The sequence below is a fragment of the Nipponia nippon genome, unplaced genomic scaffold (genome assembly GCF_047370975.1).
Source record: "Nipponia nippon isolate SJK-2023a ecotype South Korea unplaced genomic scaffold, ASM4737097v1 scaffold_7, whole genome shotgun sequence".
NCBI classification, from domain to species: Eukaryota; Metazoa; Chordata; class Aves; order Pelecaniformes; family Threskiornithidae; genus Nipponia; species Nipponia nippon.
The window spans coordinates 18,105,939-18,130,322 of NW_028262391.1; the positions used below are offsets into that span (position 1 = coordinate 18,105,939).

At 41.6% G+C, this 24,384-nt stretch overlaps 1 protein-coding gene across 10 annotated transcripts in view; it reads left to right on the plus strand.

Annotated features, from left to right (window-relative positions):
• TFDP2 (transcription factor Dp-2) overlaps window positions 1-24,384 on the plus strand; it is a 61,783-nt gene that overhangs the window by 14,163 nt on the left and 23,236 nt on the right. For 4 of the 10 annotated variants that reach the window (XM_087740232.1, XM_087740233.1, XM_087740231.1 and 1 more), the window contains 3 exons: window positions 5,683-5,749; window positions 18,801-18,904; window positions 22,121-22,242. In XM_087740232.1, coding sequence (XP_087596358.1) covers window positions 5,683-5,749; window positions 18,801-18,904; window positions 22,121-22,242 — 293 coding nt within the window. Of the gene's footprint in view, window positions 1-5,682; window positions 5,750-10,679; window positions 10,705-10,867; window positions 11,032-11,120; window positions 12,270-12,900; window positions 13,000-17,036; window positions 18,294-18,800; window positions 18,905-22,120; window positions 22,243-24,384 lie in introns of those variants that run through there. The other 6 variants (XM_087740236.1, XM_087740238.1, XM_087740235.1 and 3 more) reach the window with 6 other exon arrangements.

The following is a 24,384-nucleotide window of genomic DNA, read 5'->3' on the forward strand; positions in this document are numbered from 1 at the left end:
TGCAAAAGCTTTTGTGCGTATTTGGTTAGATTGATGCCAAGGGCATAGTTTGGTTAAATTAATTCTCAAGTCTTGGAAACTTCTTTTCTATTGGCTTTATTAATAGCTTCATTTGGTGTGTAGTTCCAGGTGTGGCTTTCAGATGTCTTATGTCTGACTGACTGATTCAAGCTGACCAATCCAGAAAATAAATTGATGTGTATATGCAAAGCCCTTTGACTTACTTATTTCATAGGCCATATTCAACTGTAGTATAAATAGGTAATTCTACTGATGTATGTGGAACAGCTGCACAAATCCAGATCATTTGTGGTTTTGACCTTTTGTTCAATGCAGTCAAAGGATAAATACCAATGCCAATAAAATCCATGGAGAGTTGTGTGATAGAGTTAGAGAGTGACATAGGTTGGAAAGGATCTCAGGAGGCCATCTACTCTGGTGCTTTGCATAAAACTCTTTGACACTTGAATTCAGAACCCAGTTGCTTGGTGCTTTGTTCCGGGCCGCTCAGGGCTTTGGGTTTTGAAAACCTCTAAGGACGGACATGACATTCAGTCTGGGCAACCTACGCTTGTGCTGAATATAGAAATATGGGGTTTTTGTTGTTTACTTTAACGCAAGGCTATAGTTATTTCTAGAATAAATATTTTATTGGTATGTATGCTTTGAAATTTTGCATATTAAACTATGCAAACCTAGTTATTTAGCTAATGTTTATGGGTTTATTTAAAAAAATCAGTTACTGTGGTGCAGATGAAAGTAGAACTCAGTTTTCATGTTTTTTAAGTATACCTGTTCAAAGGATTTGCAAAATAAATAACAGTGTAAAAACAAGGGTGGTCATATGCTTTCTGTCCTTATTTGTAGCACTTCTTCAGGATTTCCCAACCTTAGTTACTCAGAACTGCACACTCAGGCCAATAGTGTCAGCCTCTGTTTTCTATTGCTGTTAAAGGCCCAAGAATGCTTCTGAGTTTGCAGAGTGCCAGGGTTTAGCATACATCTATGGGTTTCTGCAGCCTGAAACTTGTTTCAAATGTAAGGTTAGTGTTTGTCTGTTACACTGTCTGAAATATTTTAATGATCTGCAGAGTGAGTTGAGGAAGAGAGCTTCTCTGCAGAAGTATTTCCATCTTTTTTTTTTTTTTTTTCTCCTGTTGAAACATCAAGGAAAGAGAACTTTAAAGTACCGGAATTTGGACATCTTCTGGGAAACTCTTAAAGGGCGCATATCTTTCATCAAACATGTACACATCAGGAAGCTGTCACCTCTATGTTCAGAAATCACTACCCCTCAACTGGGCCACAGTAGTCTAGGGATGTTTGTGCTCCTAATGCATCACAAGAACAAAGCGCAGCGAGCTTAGGCTAAAATGTCTTTGCATGTCACATGCATAAGCTGTGTTGAGCTGCCTTGTCTCCAAGGAAGCTTGCGCTTCAAGCACGTGGCAGAATGTTTCCATAGGTTGAATGTGTATGTAAGATGAATAATGTTCCCTATAACTGTTTTTCCTTGCTAACTTTTCGGGTATGCAATGGGAGAATTATGAAGACTGGGCTCACTGCTCACTTTCTCTGAATGCAGGACACTTTCTAGTATCTGCTTGTGGAACATAGTTTATGGGTAATTTGACTTTCCTTAGAGAACAAATCCAACCAAACCAGCTATGAATAATAAAATGTTGAATAAAAGTTATTGGTTCTCTTAGAGATGAGATGTTTACATGCTTACCATACACATTTTCCCAGATGTAGTTTAAATTGCCATGTCATAATGGGTTATTTCATTCTTTGCTTATATCATAAAATCCATTTTTCTTCCCTGTTTTGTACTTCCATTCCCATCTGTCCTTCAGGTAAGAAAGCACCAAAACGGTACTGAGAAATGGGGAAAAATGAGTGAATACTTGTGGTAAACTTATTTTTAGGACAAAATAAATAATAGGACTCAAGCAGATTATTTGAATAAGACTGTTAGTTTTGATGGTCTGATCTGAATTTATATACGTATGCTTGTGAAGTTATTTGTCACTGCTTCTCAGAGGGTGGTTGTCTTTTCATAGATGAGGTCAGATAAATGGCTATAATAGTTCTCCTTTCACATGTCAATATGGAAGAAAACGAGTTAGTTTAACTGCTGAAGTTGTTCAAGAGGGCCTTAAACAAGCCTGAACACTTGTCTTACACAGGAAACTCTTCAAAAACAATGTAAAGGGCACTAGCTGTTCTGTACTGATAGTCCATGCGGGTTTTTTAGTTTATGATGAGAGAGCCCTTTTTAGGTCCTACCTGAGTTGTTTCTGTAAGTGATACTACTACAGTATGTCTACAGATGAGTCTGTTAGGGCTTACAGGTATAAGAAAACAGCCAGTTAATGGATTCCCTACCCATTTACAACTTCTATGTGCTATAATCTGAATTAATTCTAGGGCAGAGAGAACAAAAACTTTTCAGGTTAATGGGAAAGTTAATTTCTGTAAGGAAAGGGAAGGATTGCAGGCAGAGACTTGCTACCTGAACAATATGTCAAGCAGGGGAGAAGGCTGATAAGCTACAAGAGCAGCTCGTGACAGTTTGCCCCATCCAAGACTCTGGTTGTGATTCTTTTTTTCTTTCTCTCACCCCATTTGGAAACTTCTTAGTCACCTACTAGGAAAGGGGAAAAAAACTTGATGAAAATATTTAATAGGATGCAAAGGCCTGCCAAGTGCTTGCTTCATCTTCCTTCATGGCTGGATTCATCTTGCTGCAGATGGACAGAAGCAGGAGTCCAGCCTTACCCAGTAATCCAGGCACTCTGGGGCAGTGTTATAAAGCAGAAATATCACACAAGCCATACAAAAAGTAATAAATACCTAAGTAAGGGTTGGATTTTTTGCTGGTTTCAGCTTAGGAGTGTCATTTAAAATGACAAGTTTCCCAAAAGCAGTAGGTGGTACAGTCTCCAGATAGCAACATGGCCTGGGACCTCTCTGACATTGAAACGGAATACTATGAGGTTCTCGTTCTGCTGCGGTACTGTGATATTGCATCACACTTTGCTGCTTCTGAGGGCTTAGTTACGATAATTCTTCTGTAAGAGAAACAAATTCCTTTAGATCTGGCATATTTCTCATTTAAGTTCTCGTTAAATTCAAGTTTGTTTTCAAGCTCTTCTAAACTTAGATACAAAGATTATAAAATTGAGAGAAGTGCTCCTGTTCATTGGATGCTCTTTATAAACGTGTTACTAGGACCATCATCATGAAAATACATATTTCTATGCAAACTAAAATTCTGCTGTAATTTTGTATCATTTGGATCACTGAAGTACAAGACAAAAAAAAAGAACTCAAGTACTTTGTCACATTTCCTTAAATATTGAGTCAATTATATAATCTAAATCTTTCAGAGAATTAAATGTAAGTGTTTGAATTTTCATAACAGCTGGAGAGTCATCTTGGGCTGACAGTGCATATATTTATCATCCTCAGTGTCTAATTGAAGCACCAGTATGAATCAATAGGGAAGTGTACAGTTGTAAATCTAGAGGTGAAGGTTCAATCATGAACAAATTGCAGTGCTGTCTCTGAAGATGTTCGTGGGAATCGTAACTCTTATCCTTTCTCTTGGAACGAGTTAAGGGCCATATAGCTAACACTTGATATTTGTCCCTGTGGCTCCCCTGTTCCTTCTCTGAATTAATCAAATTTTCTCATGTTTGTGTTCTTCTATTTCTGGCAGAGGCAGGGGTCCTAGGGAGAAGCTGATACTGTTATTTATTGTGCAAAGGCAGCAGTAGTATGATCCAAGAGTGCTGGCTCTTCATCTTGGCTTTGCAGTCATAATGCCCTTTCAATGCTATATGCTATGCAGTTTACTAACCTTTCCAACCTCTATTTTAAAGATCTCCTCAAGAATACATTTTCAGTGTAAGGAATCACAGTGACCTCTTACCACATGAGCTTTCCTTGCTGCCCAAGCACCCAGGGGGAAGAATACTAGAATGCTGCTGTTTTCCGTATGGACCTGCTACCAAAACGTGACAGGAGACGTTTTGCATTTGTTTTCATGTCTTCCTCCTCTTTTCCCCTGCTCAAATCCAGGCGCTCGTGTTCACGTCCTCCCCAGCCCTGCTGCATTGCCTCTGCACCGCTGCCACCTGGTGGGAGACAAAAGGGAAAACGGAGAGGAAAAAATGAGACAGACTTGCTCTGTTTCAAAAGCAACTTCTGGTGATACCATAGTCTGCAACAACCAAAGCACTTGGTTGCCCGTTGGAAATAGTATATGACCGTCTAGTTGGGTGTGACAGGAACGAGCAAGTCTGATACAGACAATGTTTGAGATAAATTGATGAACTATATTGAGCACCTCTAAGAGCTTGTTTACAAAAGCACGTAACGTAGCTCATTTAGGCAGTATTTTACTATCAGGATAGTGCAGCAACAGATAATGTTCGTATGTTGCTCCTGATGGTGAAAAAATCTTAATAGAAGTAGTTTCAAAAGAGTCTGTCACCATGTTGTGTGCTGATTTTCCCCTTCAAAAATTACTTGCCGAATACAAGTTCTCTAGTGGAACTGAGCAATGGAACGCTTGTAGTAGGTATTTTTTGTTCTTGTGTAGTTGATTTCAGTGTCATGTTACTACTGTTTAATTTGCCTGCAATTAAATGATTCTCTAATTTGATATGATTACAATTCTACGAGCGGCCCTAGCATATGTTCCATTATTACTACATACGCCTGTAAAATAAAGCAAATATTTGATCCTTGATTGTATGATTGTTTTTTCTTAACTTGGAGACTTGAACCCTTTGTCCCAACTATTTACAGAAGTACTCAAAATTTATATTATTTTAAAAAGAGATTTTGTAGTATTTATTTTAATTGCCTACTGCTCCAACGGAGCTCAATCCCTCAGTGCTTATCACAGCTTCCATCTTGGAAGCAAAACAAAATGCTTTGTTGAACAGAGGTTACTAAGGTGGTGCAAGCATAATGCTCTGAAACTGCAGAATGCCTTACCATTACTTGCTGTTGCTGGGCCCATGCCTTGTTAGCTGGGATCTGAGGGACTTTCCATCTCTTCCCTCCCTCATCCAGGAACAATGATCTTGCATTTTTCTATACAAACTCCACTTTTCTATGCTTTGTGTACATGCCAAAAGCTGAGATGCACCGTTCTGTATATGATTTAAGTAAGTTCTCCATGTCTCCAATAACTTACCCTTAGGGTAAATCGGTTTATCTCTGAAGACTAGGGAATGTGTTTAAAATGCATCAATAGTCACATCTCAGACCTGTAGACCATGCAGCTTAGTACTGAGAATACTGGACATCAGGCAGATTTCTGCTGTGTTATTGGTGGCAGCTGCTCTGTTTGACTTGAAGGGGACAGTGACTTACGCCATAATAGCCAGAATGTGCTGCTTGGGTCATGTATAGTACAGTATCAGAATATTTAGGGGTTTTTTTTAGGCAAGAACTTAGTTAAAATTAGAGTTTTTCTTCATATATACACAGTAAATGTCTTGGATCCTTTGCTTTGAATCTCATGCTCTTGTTAGACTCTACTATCCATAGGATTATGATGTTTCAGAAATGCAGAACAGATTACTTTCATAATACTGTTAGTCGCATACTAGAAAACGTAGAAAGGTTTATCGTATTTTAAGACTTCAAAAATGTTTTGTTCAGGTTGGTGTGACTTCCACAAATGGAGACTTGAAAGGATTTATAGATCAGAACCAGAGTCCAACAAAAGGTAAGAGAATTCTATTTGTATACATAGAAAAGAAGCACATATTAAGACTTACTTTTCTCTTAAGTTTGCTAAATTAGTATTATTGCTGATTTCACTGCATATGGTTGGTTCAGTTTTGGGAGACTCAGAATTTGAATGTTCAAAATGTATTTCATACATCCACACTGGTAGATGTTTCATTACTGACATGCAAGTGTCGGTAACAAAGACTGGAAGATCTTCAGGTTTTCAGAGGAGGAAAATGTGTAGTAAAAATAATTAGAGGATAAAATAAGCCTTTTTTTTCTTTCCTTGATGGTGAATAATGTGATGAATTTCTTGATTTCCACCCCACCCTTAAAGTTCCCAGACACTCTTGTAGTCCAAATGGGAGAGAAGGTTAAGCATGACTTCATGGTCAGTGTTATCTTGTGGTACTTCTGTAAGTGTTCTGGACAATTTACAGTAATAATTATATTTTGTCCTATTCTGTTTCAGCTTAGCATTTATAGATTAATCACTTTTGACTCTAAAACAATGTGTTGGCAGTCAGAACAGCTATAGGATTCCAGTAAAATAAAACTGCAACCCCTTATCAATATTAGAAAACGTGAGGATTTACAAGTCAGGAAACGCTTCGATCAACCTTTTCTAAGTAAATACTGGTTTGCTGTTATCCACTACAATAAACAAATGCATGTACTAGCTGGAAGAAGGATTTTTGACTCATCACAACAGTTTAGGTGGATCAGACTTTAGACTGAAAAAAATGAGAGAGTCTAAACAGAAAGTGGCTAGAGCTGCAGTATCTTCCTCGTTTTCTAAACTACGCAGAACATTACAGACTGGTTTTAGGCCTTTGAGAATTAATTTATTGTGCACCAGTGAGATAATTGCCCTTTGTGTTCCATTATTTTGTGATTATTGTGTCATGATACTAGGGAAAAAGACTAAAATAAGTGCAACATTTTCAAATAATTTCTGTGAGACAAGCAATTGATTTGTTCAGAGAATAACTGAATTTAATAACTTTATAATAGGACATTACTGTTAGTAGTAATATCTCAGTCATCCTTATCCCAGTCCTTACTAGATTTTGCTTCTGGGATGATGGATGTATTATTTACCTCCATTCTTCTATATTTTCTAAAATGTTATGCTCTAATGATTTGGGTTTTTTTTTAACCTTGAGGTATAATTAAAAATCAGTGACACCTCTGTTGAGATATAACATCTTGTTCACGCTGGCTTATTCTTCTGGGAGAATCAAATATTCCGTAAAAGCTGGAAAAACTTGCATGCCAGTATCTAAGCTGTCTCTTACTTTCAATCTGAAGTATCTTTTACTTACTTCTTCTGGCATGTCCACTGTTGAACTCTGGATATTAAGGATGGGGGAAGAAACTCCAAACAGGCATTCAGATCCACTATCTCTCAACAGGGCTTTGTGAACTTCCTAATGAATACAGTTTTTATTGTTTTACCCATTGTTTAACTTGTTTGCTGTAGTAAAAATAAAGGCAATTTATTGCTACATATCCGGGCCTGTTCATAATGTGGCTTCACAGTGTTCTTAGGCTGAAGCATGATGGATTTATGATATGTTCAAAAGAGAGAGGCCATTTGCTCAAATAAGGGTCTTCGTGAAAGCATCAGATTTCACGTGCTAGAAATTTTTGTTTAGAAAAGTTGCATTTAATTTTTTGCTTTCTGAAAAGATAATTATTTGTGGTGTGTGTTTATTTGTTATTTGCCTGTAGCACAAACATACTAATTTAGTACCAATATTGCATTAAAGGAATACTTCCAGATTCCAGTGCTGAGCCATGAGCACATAGAAAATTCCTTGCAAATTTTGTCTTCCTCGTTTTCTAATGAACTCTGATCTTTTATTATACTATGAAATCTATTGTGTAATCCTGGTTTTACTGGATTTAATTTTGAAAAATGCTGGACTGTTCAAGGTAAGCCCGCTGCTCTGCTACTTTGCCTAATAACAGTAGCCGGTAGCCTGGATCTTTGAGGATGCTGTTTCAAACTGCAGGAGAATGTCTTGAAACACTGACCAAATCAGCTGTTGCTCTTTCTGTAGTCATATCACTGCAGTATCATTCTGTAGCATTAGCGCCGCTAGATATAGTTATCTAGGGGAAATTTTCTGGCTTTTTCACAATAAAAATGCATAATCAAAATAGCTAATCACTTGACCCTTGCACTCTAAAATTACTTTCCCTGCTTTTTTTCCATTCACAGGCTTAACTTTCAAAATCTCTTTTCTCCCCGCGTTTTTCCCCTGAACCATCTGAAGCAGTTACTCTGTTGCTGCTGTTCCAGTGTGTGTTTGATCAGGCTTTATTTATCTTTCCCACCATGACCTGTAGTGTCCATGCACAACCTCTGGATGTCTTCCAGGTTTATTTTCCTACAGGAGAAGTTAATGCTCACGGACTGCTTAGGTATTGCAATCTAATCTGTAAGTCTTAAAGTACTGCTGTGTTACTTCTGCTGATTTTTAAATCTGAATTACTGTTCCTAAATAGGTTGACAGGTTGTTTGGGAGTTCAGTTTTCTTACTACTTGCTTGTTTCCTGTGCTTGTTGGTGAATACTGTGGTCTTCTTGCTGTAGCTTTTTTTGATTCAGGCTTTTCAGAATACTTCCAGTATTTTTTTATTCCTTGTATATATGATGTCTGGGAAAAAAGAAGCATTTCTAGTACCTGGTGTATCTAAATGCATTACAGATTTACTAAGGAATTTGATGTTTTAAATGTGATGATTGCAGAATCAAAGCACATACATCCAAATTTGTAATCCTCATAAAAAGACTTACTGCCTAATTCTGAAGGGAACTAGATTTTTCTTTCTAGGCGTGCCTAGAAGAAATATCACAGTGCTCAGCAGCGCATTAACTCAGAATGTTATTCACTTTGTTTAGTGAACAATTCCCATTCAACAGACAATTTTCTTTCCTGCATTTGTTGCCTTTAACTCATAGGCAGCAGGCTCCAAAGGATCTCCGTTTGGAGCTTGTTTCCTCTGTTTGAAATGAATACTGATTGGATCTAAGAGGGAATGCCACATGCCGATGGCTCTTGACTAATGGCCAAGGTACTTGCCTAATGCCAGGGACCGCTTGTTGCAAGGACGGTCATTGGGTAAAATATTTTAAGTAGTTCACACAGCACAGTCTAGATATCTCCTTCCTGAAGTTCGTTTTCACTCATGTTTTCACTCAGTCTCTGACGTAGTAGATTCTTACTGTTACAGTCAAAATTGTTCAGCTATGGCAAGCTGGGCTGACTGTGCTTCGTTTCCTTATCTGAAAGTACCTGGCAGACAAGTGATTAAAATTATTGCTGTAGGAGACCTGCATTTTAATTCTCCCAGACAGAAAAAGTTGGCCCTGGTTCTCATTCTTTAGTGAATGAATACTCTTGGGTTACTGAATGCAAAAGGGATGCTTCCTCTCATGTTTGGGAGAACAGAGGTGATTGTTGCTGTTCTTAGCCTTGGGGATAGGTCTGCACATGTGTGTTAGGTGTTCTTCTAGTGTTTTATCATGGATTGTGCCCGTTGGGAGAAACTCCTGGTATGCTCCATGCTAACAAGCCTGACACACTCCTGGATGTAGGCAGAACTCTGGTGCCTAATAAAGTTAATTGACAACAACTAAGGTACTCCATTATTGAGGCAAAATCCTGGTTTAAGTGGCAAGCTGTCTTTGTGGAGTTGTCACATTCTGTTAAAATTATTAAGTATAATAGTTCAAGTGAGTTCTTAAACAGGTATAATTAGGTTTGTGAATGAGTTGGATAGTGACAGTTCGGTTGTGGTTTTGGGGTGATTGTTTCAAGCTGTGAATGAATTAAATCAGACATACTCTAGAGTTCATGTTGAAAAGTTGCATGTGTAACCAGGAGAATTTAAAATTTAATTGACTGGGAATGTCTCCCAAACAGATAACTTAAACACTTCCAGTTTTGTAATCCTGTTTGTATATATTATAAAAATGGAAAGTCAAATCTTTTCCTGCTGATTCCAAGCAGAGGGCATGTCTGTATTAGCACTTGGTTGCTTGTCTCATAAAGCCACCTCACCTGCCCTCTGTGCATCCACATGGACGTCTGTGGCTTTGAGGGCTCCATTCTAGTTCAAGGAGTAGTCCCAAGGCTACCTGATCTGCTGAGCGTTGGAGTTGCCTAGGTATGAAGCCCTGTAATAAAATCAAGGTTTGCAATCTTATAATAACAAAATATTATGTGCAAAATCATTTTAGTAGTCAAAGAAGCTGCTGCTTTTGAGCTGTGTATTCAATGAGATGTGGTGCCATCAGGTGAGCACTCTAATTCAACACACCTGAAGTGAGTCAATTTGCTACCTTCTGCAGTGACAGGTAAAGGGACAGCGTGTCCTGAAGATTCCTTTGAAGGAAACAAGATATGCAGAGAACTCCAAATTTGAAAGCAACTGCAGATTTAAAAGATTTCTGCTCGATCTGTGCAGTTCCGGCAGCAGAACGGGGCCCGCCGGTTGCTACAGCTCCTGCTCCAGCAGAGCGCCCTGTCCTTAACACAGACCGGTGCTGACTGCCGCGGCGTTCTGGCTTTGCTTTGCGCCCACGGGATGCTGAGGTTTCTTGCCTTCAGACTCTGTAGCCTGAGCAGAATCTTTTTGAACTCCTTCCGCTTCCAGCCGCCGCCGCCGTTCTGCGGCGCGGGACGGGCTGAATTGAATCGGTCCGTTGGCACGCAGGAGCATCGGCCTGGGTGACAGCGTTTACCGCCGCACGCGCGGGGAGGGGGCGGCTTTGCTCAGGCCGGTCCCGGACGGCGCGCGCGTCCTGCTGACGCGGCTCCGCACGCGCTCCCCGGCGCTGCCCCGGCCCTGCCGCCCCCGCGGGGCCCGCCGCGTGCTGCGCGTGGGCTTGCTCGGCGCGCGATTGCTCCCGCCTGGCCCGGCCGCACGATGCCCCCGGGTAACAAAGGCGCGCGGGGCGGGCGGGGGCCGCCGTCGCCTGCGGCCCGGCGGAGCGGGCCCGGCCGGGCCCCCCGCGGCGCCGGGGCCCCCGCTCGCTGGCCTGCCTCGTCCGGACTTACCACGGTGGCACTTCGCGGGGGGGGGGGGCGGCGGTTGTGCTTTGAAGGGGCCGGGCGGGGGACCGCCCGGCGCCGCCGCCTGAGGCGGGGAGGGAAGCGCAGCAGACGAACTCCTGACTGGACCCGGGCCGCGGGAGCAGAGTGGTTACCGCGTCCTAGGAAACGCGCGCTTGAAATGGCCCGGCTGCGCCTGGCGGGGCAGAGGGGTGCGCGGCCGTCCGGGGGGCCTCGGCTGCCTGGAGAAATTCCCGGCGGGGGGGGGGGGGGGCGGGGCGGCGGCCCCTGCAGCGGGGCAGGCTGGGGCCGGACGGGGGCTCTGCAGAACGGGACCTGGGGGTGCTGGCGGGGAGCAAGCTGGCCGTGAGCCAGCCGCCCGCCCTTGCCGCGGGAAGGGTAGCGGCCTCCTGGGCTGCATGGGGAGGAGTGCTGACAGGGGGTCGAGGGAGGCGACCCTTCCCCGCCACTCGGCCCTGGTGAGGCCACTCCTGGAGTGCTGAGTCCAGGGATGGGGCTCCCCAGGGCAAGAGACACACAGACGTAGTGGAGAGTCCAGCCACGGGCCGTTAAGATCATGAAGGGACTGGAACATCTCTCTTATGAGGAAAGGCTGAGAGAGCTGGGACTGTAGTCTGGAGAAGAGAAGGCTCAGAGGGGGAACTTACCGATGTATACAAATACCTGAAGAGAGGGTGCATGGAGGATGGAGCCAGGGTCTTTTCAGTGGAGCCCAGAGACAGGACCAGAGGCGTGGTCGCAGACTGAAACACGGGAGGTTCCCTCTGAACACCAGGAAACACTTTTTTTGCTGTGAGGGTGACCGAGCACTGGCACAGATTGCCCACAGAGGCTGTGTAGTCTCCATCCTTGGAGATACTCAGCGGCTGTGTGGACGTGGTCCTGGGCAGCCTGCTCTGGCTGACCCTGCTTGAGCAGGGGCTTGGACAAGATGACCTCCAGAGGTCCCTCCCAACCATTCTGTGATTCTGTTTGCAGATTCTCGTAACTGTGCTTGTTAAGTACATATTTGACCAAGAATAGTTAAAGTTGGGGTGGGGGGGTTAATTATACTGTTTCCAAGGTCTTGTTTTGGCATTCTTTTACCTTATTTTAAAAGTACTTGACCTGCAAGTAAGGGATATTCCCAAAAGTAAATCAGATCAATTAAATACACAGAGAAGTCACCTGGAGCACAAGCTTAATTTCTAATAGATAATGACCTGAAAATTTAAAGAACTCTAAATTTGTAAGTGCCTGTACAAAATTATAAAAGTTACTGAAACCATATTTTGTTATTTTTCATGGGGAATACTCTTGCACGTAAAAAATGAGTTTATTTCACAGGTTAACTGTTCTGTTTGCCTTCTAAACAAAATCTTTTGGCTGACCCAGTGTGTCTGTATCCGAGTGAAGACGCTGGGTACTGATCCACTTTTGTCTATGAACAGTGAGTTGACAGTTATGAGTTAATAGGGTATGGAAGAAAGAAGCAACAGTTTTCAACGGGTTGACTATGAGTGACATGTTTGATTCTCATCTTAAAATGCATAATGTAGATCGTACTGTCCTTATTTAATACTTTTTTGTTACTATATTCTTAAATTCTATCAATTTATATGGTGTTCTCTGTTTATTGCTGTGGAGGGAAAAGGGAGTCCGGCTCTAGACCACCAGTCTTGCAACAGGCTCCAGGAGGGAGGGTCCTTTAATCGGGTCAAATTGCAATCCAGATTGCTTTGGGTGGGAAGCTTAACTTTTAATACAGCTTCACAATGAACTTTGTTTCAATACATCTTTTTTTATGCAGTACCTAATTTTTACTAAGTCCTGATAGGGCTGGCATTTTAGAAACTTCTCGATGCACAGGACTGCCACATGCCTGCACTACTGTAATGGAAGCAGTAAGGCAGGAGTCTCTCTTTCTCTTTCTTTTTTTAAATTAACATATTTACCATTTTCTGCCTTTCTTTGTGATGTAATCTTTTGCTTGCTTTGATAGACATCTTCTCTGGCAACAGCGCCAGTTAAGTTGGCTCTGGTCACCTCACAGCTTCTTGTAAACATTTTCCTTTGCTTAGTTCCAGCGTAGCTGTGTAGGTGGCTGAGCACTTCACTGGACCCGGGAACAGATTCAGCCGAAAAATACCCATTGTTTCCCCTTGCCAAAGGAAAAGAAGGCAAGTTCACTGCATAGCCGTAGCTGTGGCTGTGCTGGCTTGCGGGCAGGAATGAGCATTGGTGATGAGGTCTGCATAAACGAATTTTAGTGGCAGTGTGCTGAATATCTGACCAGAGCCTTAGGGGGTTCTAGCTCAAGGCCTGAAGAGTACTGGGAGTTCATTGTGTGCTTGAAGAGATCTGCTGAAACGACCAAGACAACAGAATCAGTTATCAATAGGCGTACAGTTGCTATCGAAGTACCTCAATTGGTATTTTGAGGTTCATACACCTGTTAACTCCTATAAATTTGTCTCAAATTGAACAGTAAAAGACTGAAAATGTACTGGTCGGTGTGAGCCTGAAGTAGACTGAAATGTCTTCTGCCCCATTTTGTTTTTTCTTTTCTATAATTCTCTTTGATTTCATATATTTCTAGGTATGTATGTACTACAGACTATGGAACTTTTAAATTTAGGTTTATAGCCTAGTAAGTTTGTGCAATAAACAAATGAAGAAATGTACCAAGAAAATATATGCATACTAATATCATGTTAATAATTCAGTTTTTCTGTATGCTTTTATAATACTGTATCCTGATCTTGGAGATCAATTTATGTTTTAGTGTGATAGAGAAACATGATGACACATCACATCTGTTATTGCAAAATATCCTAATGGACTTCCAGTATTCCACAACTCTGAACTGTTTTTATTTTTTGCCATTACCGTCAAGCCATTGGCTCTATTATTTAAAATGGCTGTTCACTGATAGACTTTAAAAAATGTGGACGTTTGTTTCAGAGCTCTGAATATGAAATCTAAATTACCAACATTTCCCTGGTGTTTTGTCTAAAAATTCAAAGACTTTTTTTGTTGATGCGCGCATTGTGTGTGACCCCAGCTGGCTGGTCTGTGCTTCCCATCAGCTATGGTTTCCTTCAAACTGACTGTGACAGATTCTGTAGGTTCTCTGGTTGACATTGTTTCTGATTATCTTTGCAACTAAGCTGCAGACCTAACAGATTTAGTTATACAGGAAAAAATGACTAAAACCTCTTTAGCTTCACATTTGTATAGGAGTCCATGTTCTTTGTGTGAAGTTAAGCTATTTAGGATGCCACGTAATGATTTAAAGTTAGTCTTGTGGGATGGTTAGTTAATGGGTGCATGTAAGCATATATGTATATAAACGTGAATAACTTTGTTCTGTGACTGCTTGAAGCTGAAGATCATTTCAATGGGGTTTTTCTTTGTGTGTTCAAGTAAAAATATTTCGCAAATGCCAGGAAGAATAATAGTTACATAGTGAACGTGTTTTTCTAAATATGAAAGAATAGCAATGCTGGGTTTTCTCCATGAGAAACAACAATAGTGGTGACTGAGGGATGGAAGAATAATTTATGTAGAAGCAAAGTGCTTGTGTTCTAAGAGAAACATACGTATGTCCAATGACAGATTTTTATTTTGAATTTGCGTCAGTGACGAGCATGCTCAATTTGTGGTGGCTTTATATATACTGCAGTTAAAGCCTCTCTGTGAGAGTTCTAAGTGGGTTTCTTTCCCATGTGCTCAGTTTTTCATAGGTAAAATGGGAATAATGACACTGACCTCCTTTGTGCTTTGAAAGTACTGCCGAGAAACATTATATAAGAATTGAGTATTATTATACAAATCATTCGAGTTTGATCCATCTCTGCTGACCTTTTTCATCCATGCAGTAAGATTACCGTGACTAGGAGGCTGATGGCTCTCATTGTGTTCAGCTTATCACTGTACGCACTGCTGTTTTTCAGTGGAACATAAATCAGTGTAATCTTTTTTGTCCCCAAATGATGGGCATTATTAAGACTTGGCATTTATTTGGAATTTGATCGTGTTTAAAGCCTTTACAACTGCTATATGATAAAGTATATATAACTAGTTTGGTGATATTTCTGGTTTAAGTCGAATACAGAAATCTGTTGAGTATTTTTTAGAAGTCTGTTGAATATTTTTTAGATGATCTACAAACAGTGTGACATCTGCTTCCTCCTTCTATTTTTTCTATGCTGTTTTATAAATAAGACTTGAAGAGATTGTTCCTGTTGATGCTTGCTGTTTTGTAATGCTACCTTGCCTTCAAAACTTTAGAAATTACCAGCTCTTCAGCAAACAGAGGTGCACTAACCTCAAAAATCTGGTGTAAAATACAGCTAGCCATCTTAGCAAGGAAGTGCCTGCTCTCAGAGCTGGTTGTGCTTGTGTTGGCCGTTTCCAGTTTGTGGTGATGTTTTTATTGTGCTGGGACCGGTCCTGGCCAGCTCCAGGTCTTTCAGTGGTAGTGGTGTCCCACGGACCTGGGCTGCCACCGCGCAAGGCCCGTGGGCAGGACGGGATGCTCTGGGAAGCTGTATTTCTCTTTGTTTAGAGAAGAGTAGTGACGCTGGCAATACTGACTGCAAAATCTGTCTGTTCAGGTTGGGGTGCTGATGTGATCTATTTGGAAATGCATTAACTTTTTGCACCAACTAACTGAACCAACTACCATGTTTGCTGTGAAGAGAGATGGGAAGGTGGTGTTTCCACCATTAAATATTTGGAAGAGTTGAGGTCACATGAGTATCCGGACTATGACACTGTTTTTGAAAAAAAAAAAACAGGAGGGAGGGAATATTTTATTCATAAGTGATAAAACTTTACCATTTTTCCAACTGCTGACAAACACAGAGTGACCACGTCTTGTGAAAAATTTGGTTGCTCTTTCCTTCTGTCCATGGTGGATGAGAGAGACCTCACTCATAAAAAGAAACTGGTCCCTTTCCCTCCTATCTGTGTTTTAAAAGTCTACATGTTCACATATTTATATTTACGCATAAAGAAATTTAAAAGGAGGGACAAGGGCAGGGAAACATTTCTCTGAAAACTCGATCAACTCTTTAAGATCATTTTGACACTGCTGCTGCCAAATGGGGGATTTGTGCAGGGATTGGAAGATGGAAGATCTTTCCTACTGACAGTAACTCTAGCCAAAAAGACTTTATACGTATATTATACGTAAGCAACTGTCTCTTTAAAATCAAGATCAAGTAATTTAAATGACCCTTGTATTTACTAAAGTTGTCCTAATGGTGATCATATGCATTTATCTAGGTAGCCTTGTAAATGAAGGCACGGTGCAGCAGTAGCTCTTAATTAATGTTTTTTCCAGGGCTGCTACAGTCAATCTGGCAGTTGTGTGTGGCTTTGGCCACGGGTGTTGTATTTTTACAGTACAGTTTTCAGAGAGTCTGCATGTGTGTGCAAGGGGAGGTACCTACATATGTTAAAAACTACTGCCAGTACAAATAGGTTACAGTCTACATGCTGAGGAAGAAACAAACTGTGTGCACAGCGATTGATGCGGGACAGTGGGTAGATGTGTACATTTAACTGTACGCCAGCAGTGCTAATTGTACGGTACAGTAACTCTGACGCGTCCCAACCTTACGTTGTGAAACGTGACGTTACGGAGCCTCTTGCAGGCCAGGAAGCGTCGCTGGAGACGACGCTGTGGTGCAGCCCTATGGTAAGAGAACTGTAAGCCAAATGCTGACATTTCAGAATTTTACTGCACTTTGCCATGTCACCTTATGTTGTCAGCACCGGAGAAAGTAGATTATGTATTTTTCCTGGTAAGAAAAGGGACAAGGAGAAATAGCATGAGAGCTGATCTTGGAGAAAAAGGGGTCAAAGGTTTCAGCTGCAGCTGAGGAAAATTTCTACAGCAGTTCTGGGAAGTGACAGGCACGTCACCGATGACAACAGCCTGCAATGAGAGGGGAGACTAGGTTTTGATGAGAATACGCTAGCACAGCTTAGCAAATCCTGGGCAAAATCCTGTAGCAAAAGTAAAATTGACAAGTAACTGGCCAGTTTAGAGAACTGGTTTGAGCTCAAAATGAGAACACGGTGTATGCAAATCATGAATTACTGTTGTCTTGTGCACTCTGCCGCTACCTCACAAAAGGTGTTTCATAATACAGCAAGGATTTACTGCGGGGGTGGGTTTGTGGGTGTGGGCGTTTTATAAGTTGGTTTTTTTTTTTTTCTAGGTGAGTTAGGTGACTAAATAAATTATTCCATTTATTGAATAGAGAAGAAGCAAGCTGCTGCTTCTGATGCTCTCAGACACAGATCTGCCTTTCAGAAAATCAATATTAAGTAATAGCGTTACTCCAGATGCCAAAGGAATTTACACAGAACATTAGAACATCCTTGTCTCAAATTGTAAATATTTCTCATATCCATTTTTTCTGAAAGGGAGACTTTGTGTATGTCTACATCTTTTCTACTTCCGTGCTGTAGCTACAGAAGATCCTTTTTTAAGTATTCTTTTTCTCTCAGTTGCGTTGCTTCTGCTTCATATTACAGAGAAGTTACACTGTTGAATTTGTGATTTTCCAGTAACCTTATGGCAGAACATAGGTGTACTAAAAAAAAAAAAAAAGACCACCATGGTTCAGGACCAAGTGAGAAGAGAAAAGCAGGGAGTGGAGAACAGGTTATGTGTGAAAAGACCAGGGGACAGAGCTGTCAAACAAACACCACTGAGTCAGCTTGGGACCGTCCGGGCTAAGCTGAATGTTGGCCAGCTCCTGTGGAAGGAGGAGGGCAGGGCAGGGCAGCGGTGAGGGCTGGTGTCTGCGCTGGTCTGAAGGAACCTGTCGCCTCGGATGCCTTCAGTTTCTGTCTGCTAGTGCCAGAGAGCCTAAGCAGCTCTTCAGGAGCCAATCCTTGTCCTTAGGGCTCATGACCCCAGCCAGACCCAAGCTGACTCTGTGGATTACGAGGCAGTGGCAGCTCTTCCTTGTATTTAATTCTGCCTCCAGACCCACCACTGTAATTCTCCATTTTGAATAAGGCTGTGCATAAGAATGGGGAGAGGTATTTGATGGATCGATTCCCAGCTCTCTTGGTTTGAAACTGTCAGAGACAGGAGCTGCTGCTGCCTCAACGTCCATAGATAAATAAATGTTCAGTGCTTTGAGTGGCTTGTTTACGACAGTTTGAACACTCATGGGCTAATGGTAGTGCTGCATGACAGTTTTGATTAAGACATTAAGTGTGAATTAATCAAGATTACAAGATACAATTTGGAACAGAGGAGGAGCAGCAGCATTTGTGGGGCTCTCAGCATAGAGCTGTGCTTCTCTGAGCGAAGGCAGGATGAGTTAGATCCATAAGCAGCCTGGGATCACAAAGATGGTAAACATCTTGGGATGAGAACACGCTGGGTTAGAGGTGGCGTGCTTGGCTTTGTCTTGACATCCAGCTGCCTGCTCTGTTACTTCAGGTAAGTTGCGAAGGTGTCACGTACTCCATTTGTACAGTGATAGGCTGCGATAGGCTTACTTCACTGATGGTTGTAGAACACTTCAGTACAGTCAGATGAGGAATGGTTAAGGCTATGAAGATATATGGATACATATTTTGTACATGTGCTTATGATTATGAATAGGATTTGTATGCTGACTTCTTTCTAGAAGTATTGATTTTAACCTTTAATGCTGAGGTATGGCAGGCTGTGTGCTCTTTGTCTTAGGCAAGAAGAAATTGTTTCTGGAGATAAAATACTAACACATAACTTTAAAGGTAAAACAGTGAAAGTGTAGTTTTGTGAGGTGTCCTTGTGACATCTGCTAAAAGATCTGGAGGCTGTTATATGAGGGTGTGTCTGCAGTGTACAAGACAAAAAAGCTAACCTGGTTCTAAAACTTTAAAATGATGTGAGAATTTGCCAAAGTGTTATTCATAGGTTACAGGAAGTAATTTAAAACTCTCTTTTTACTGCTCTTTTTAGGTAATATTTCAATAATCACATTACCAGTTTCCAGCACCAACTCCCCAACTAAGATTTTGCCAAAAACCTTAGGACCAATCAATGTGAATGTTGGACCCCAAATGGTAAGTTTTGCAACTCCAGTAATGCTAACTTGTGTAACCAGCTGCGTGACTTCCTGGTGATGTAATATGGAAACGTGAAGAACAAAGATGTGAGCAGTGCTAGGAACTTGCCGCTTCCTGCCTCGGCTGCGCAGGCTGCCGAAGGGCCCCACCTGGGTAGAAAGGTGATGACACGTGGGTACAGCAATCTCGGCACGCCGGAATTGCCAGTCCCAGCAACGATCTTGTGTGACCTTAGGGGATGCCTGTCTTCCTGGCTTTGAATGGAAATTGAAACAAATTTACCAGTTGACATTTTAACTATTACTCAAAAGTGTATTAAGAAAAAAAAATAATCTCATTAAGAATGGTATTGATACTCTTTGAATATTTTGTGTCATGTTCTCATGAGTAAATCTCCAGCATGGCCAAAGACTAAATGTCTCTCAGATGTGTCGCTAGATATTTAACTCGTTGAAACTACTCTTCCTAAAACTGTCTTTTCCTGTCCATGATAACTGTATATGAGAGTATATTGCTGTTTCAGGGATTTTGGATCTGGTGTTGATAAAATTTGGGGTTTTCTGGTGGCCAGAGAACTAAATAGGCAACACAGTGAACTGTTTCTAGTAACCTGATGCCTACTTGCCAAGCACGTAGCCTGAGTACAAGAACCATTTAATGTGTTTTAAAAATGAGTGTGGTGGGTCTTGTTCTCATCAGAAGTTATTCCTGTTCTTCGAGGGCTTTTGTCCCAGTTGGGCAGGTGGGCACAAGCATTACAGCCAGCCCCCTCTGAGCTGCCGCCCCCACTGTGTAAGAGCTCTCCATCTGAAGTGCTAGCCACGGGCTGTCTACCAGAGAACAGCGTTCCTCAGCGCATCGGCACCGATGCAAGTATTGCTAGAGCATGTGCCCTGTAGCATCTCACTGGAATAGTTCTGCGACAAAAGATTTTGTGAGTGCAATCAATAATAGCCAAGAACAGGGGCAAATAGTCAGTTAATGCAGTTCCTACTCTTACGAGTGACTTCTCAAGGCCGCACTTGTGGTTGAAATGAACCCTAGTTAATGGTTTAGGTTCTATAGCAGGTAGAAGTTACAAAAGCTACTGCGTGGTGTGAGACACACATTTTGGTTTATTTCTTTTTATTATTTATTCTTATTTTTAAATTTTTCAATTATTTTATTTTATTCTGCTGCTTTGCAAGGATAGATCTATATTCAGCAAACATTTTCTTATTAAATAGCCATTAGCACAGGTCTCCTAAGACATCCAGCGTATGGCAGGGTTGTGTCCCAGAGCATTTAAAAGAGAACGTTCACAAGTTGTTAATAATGGGAATGTTAACGCTCCTTTGGCCTCTCACCTGTGTTAGCAACGTCCTGCTGCCGCGAGGGGGTTTTGGCTTTATGTCACCACTGCAGGTTACAGCCCTCACGGCTGCTGCAGGTCCTTCACACCAGCACGCGGCCCCCAGGATCAGTGGAGTGGGCAGCTGGCTGAACAGGGACTCTCGGTATGAATCCCTTGGGGTGCGGCTGGGCAAATGGTGAAATCAGCACAGGTTGCGGGCTGGATTCTTGTGTACGGGTGTTTGTTACAGTTTCTTCAGATTTCAGTCTGTAGGTTTAAATTTAACAGCATAAGTATTATTGATAAAATGTTAGTGCTTAATTACAGAGATGTAACACATCCTACAGATGCTCTATTCGCTAAATTAGAGTGGGGTTTTCTTTTTTATGCTATGCAGTGAATTTATGCAATTACTTCAGGCACACTGGAAAAAATGTTTGCTGGTAAGAGAAGACGGAATTAGTCCCCTGAAAATACTTGGTGTAGCATTTTTTGTGCAAGCAAACATTCAGTGCTAAATTTAAAAGCGACAGTGAAATAACACTGATCTGTATACCCGTGACATCTGTGTCCCTGCATCCAGGAACCCGTAGCTGGAACAACGAGCGGTAGCGGGGTGGATTTTTGTGCTTGTGCATCTATCGCCTGCCAGTGCCCACCGAGCAGGGCGCTGCCCCAGCGGCGCGGGGCCAGGGCTCCCGTGGGAGCGTGCCGCGGGTGTCCGTGTCCGTCCCCGTCCCCGCTAGGTGGCACCAGGGGATGGAGGGACGCGGGACGCCCCCGCGGGATTCTGCCGCCTCACTTTATTGTAGCGGTTGTCAGGAAAAAATGATGAGGAGATTGGACATAAAATGCTCTTCTGTGACACGTTTGATCTGCGATGTACAAGACATCAGTAGAGCAGTGTGAAACCTCAGAGAGGGTGGAATGTGGTGAAATGCATTTCAGTGTCCTAAATGTTTAAAATCGTTTCTCCCTGGCCTGTGTCTGCCATATGCTGGCAGAACCATATGCTTACTGCAAATAAATGTTATTTATAGTGTTGCAAGAAATTGATATAAAACGTTACTGGACTGGACTGATGTTTAATTGAAATATTGCATTACTGATTCTCACTTACATACTGGTGTTACACCAGTGCTGAACTTAAAAGCAAGCTTTTAAAAATTAATTATTCTATCACTTAATGTTTCTGACTTCAAGCCAATGTAGCGATAAAAGTTGATACCTTTCCTGTCCCTGCATGCAGTGTGTAAAGCAGCCAGCCAGGGATCTTTTGTTCTCCAGTATCAATCAGTAAATATCTAACCTGTACCTCTGTTTTGTTTTTCCTAAATTTCTGTTTTCACTTGCTTCTGTCAAGCTATCCACTTGCAAAAATAAGTAAGATAAATTTATGTCTTTAAGATAAAAAAAAAATACATACATGTAATCACAGTGTGGCGTCAGGAGGGATGTGAAGTAATGCTCAGTGAGCTAAGGAAATGGGAAATTCTTTAGATAGCATTTTTTCTACTTGTTTAAACAATATTGATGGATACCAGACAAAGTAGCTGCCATATACTTACATGGGTGTTGGGTAAGTTAAGTAGTAAAGGAAACTACAAAATTTAATACAGTAGGTACTCAAAAATGTCACTAACAAATGGAATAAAGTAAAATAAAGTTTAAAAAGCAAAATAAGATATATGAGTAAAAAGCAATTACTTTTATACATGAAGATCTTCTGATGACATCTCTTCTGTATATTTTGACTGTAGCTTGCATCTGGTACAGAATTATTGTTTTTTTCTTAGTACCATGCTTAGTATGAATTTTGGGCTGTGGTGACCTCTGTTTTCTTAAAAGAGCCGTGTTTTTTTTATTTCTAAATTTCATAGATCATAAGCACATCGCAAAGACTGACCAATTCAGGGAGTGTTCTGATTGGGAGTCCGTATAACCCAGCTCCAACAATGGTCACACAGACACACATAACGGAAGCTTCTGGCTGGGTCCCAGGGTAAGATTTTTGGTTTATTTAAAGATGTTTGAGCATCCGTTCTGATTTTTTCCTTTATACTGTTGTATCCATATGTGGGCTTATGGCTTCTAGTTCTTGCACAACTAAAAGCAGCATGCTCTTTAGCCTGTTATGCACTTTTGAGGTCTGGAGCATGTGAACACAGAAGTACAAGCACCAGTCGCTTCACTGTCTGTTTTAATTTTGGTTTATGCAGTATCTGTTTCTTTTTGAAAATGGAGAGTCACAAATTCATGAGTCTTGTTAAAAGAAGGCTTTATTTTTTTCATAAGTTCATGGTATATCCAACTGGGTTTGCTGTTGAGTGTGTCAGCGGGTGCCAACAGGGGGAGAGACTGTCAAAAACACTTCAAGAGGCATTTCAGAGTAAAGCTCTAATGGAAAATTGTGAATGTAATCTATGTTGTATTTTTATTACTATTTTACAGTAGCAACAGGTTTTCATGGGGTTCTGAGGTACTCCAGAGTAACCTGGCTATCTTTATCTCTTCTAAGGAAATCTGAGCTTTACAGTATTTTATGATTTATTTTTTTTAATACCAGTACTGCTGAGCTTATCTGTCTCAAGACAAATGTAGTGCTTTGCCTCTGAAAATTAAAAAGTAATTTATTTCCATATCTGGGTTAATTTTTCTAAACAGGTGATGAATGTCAGTAGTACCGTTACAGCTTTAGAGGGGGGAAAGTGGAGCACCTAGGACATGGCAGAAATGAGAGTGTAATGTTTGTACCTTGACATTCTTCATTCTATGCTGTAAGCAAGGACTGTCCTAGGCTTGTACCTCTCAGTTGCCATATTCCCCCCATAGAGTCAATAAACTGCATGCCCGCCTGAGCAGTTTTTAACCTTGGGTTTTGTGCTGAGTATGTGTTTATCTCCTCAAATACCTTTTGAATCCACTTTGTTCTGATTCTGTTTGAAAAAGGAGTTGTCAAAGATTACTTTGTTTCTGCAAGTGTTGTGAAATGTGGAGGACAGGCAGAAGTTTTTTCTGTATCCAGAGGAGGGAAAAGCTACAGTGTCTGTTTACAGCTTGCTAAACCAGAGGATCAATGCCCATTAGGTGCCTTAAGCATCATCCAAAACCAGGTGATGGAAATTCCCAGAGAGAGGCCTGGCTGCAGTGCATCGACCCCCACCACCAAGGAGAAGCACCATCCTTCTGTTGGTATACTGTCAAAATCTAGACACAGTATTTCCAGTGAGCCTAACTGTTGTTTCGCCAATAAAAAGGAGCAAGATGTTCTCCAGACTGCCCGATCAATACTGATCCCTGCGGAAGTCCATACAATACATCGTATTTTCTTCTGAAGAACAGAGGTGAGGAAGGGTCTGTGGCATCGCCGAACCTAAGCGGTGAGCGCTTGCTGAAGACAGTTCCAGAGGATTCCAAGTCCAACTCCTTGCTTTACCCATTGTTTACTCCTCTTCACAGATTCCAAATTGCTTCCAAAATCAAATGAGACAAGAGCACATTCCTTCTCAGGGCCTGGCTCTCCACTCACTGCCATTCCCGCCCCCGCCCCAGCTCTGCTGCGGTCGGGCCCCCCGCGCGCAGCGTGGGCGGTTAAGCACCATGGACAGGGAACACCAAAGACAAAAACCCCGCCGTTGCTGCCGAGGAAGGCATCTGCTGATGGGCTCTGGATCGCACGACCAAATACATGCAGGCTTTCGTGGCACAGATCTTCACATCCATCATTTTTGTTCAGCTCCCTTCATAACATTGTCAGGTTTTTAGCTGCGGAAGCATCTGCTGCGAGCCCTGGTTTTGAAACTGCAGGGTAACAACGTGAAGTAATTTACCGATAGTTCTCAAGCAACGTGCATTGTATCAGCTGCGAGAATAAAAGACAAGTTTGGAATACAACTTCTGAAGTCTGCTTGCTGTAGCTAATAAACAGAAGGAAAAGGAAACCGGCAACGACTGGCGACTGCTACTCCTATGCAAAGTTCATGTCAGCTACTTCTTCAGAGTATTTCTTTTCAGCTCTGTATGCATCAGCTCTGATATGAATGTGTTTAGTGTTTTACCTTGGCTTTTGTTTAAAGATACCAAAACATTCAATGTCCTGAAAATACAGGCTATATCTATCTTATGCGCTGTTTGAAGGCATTTT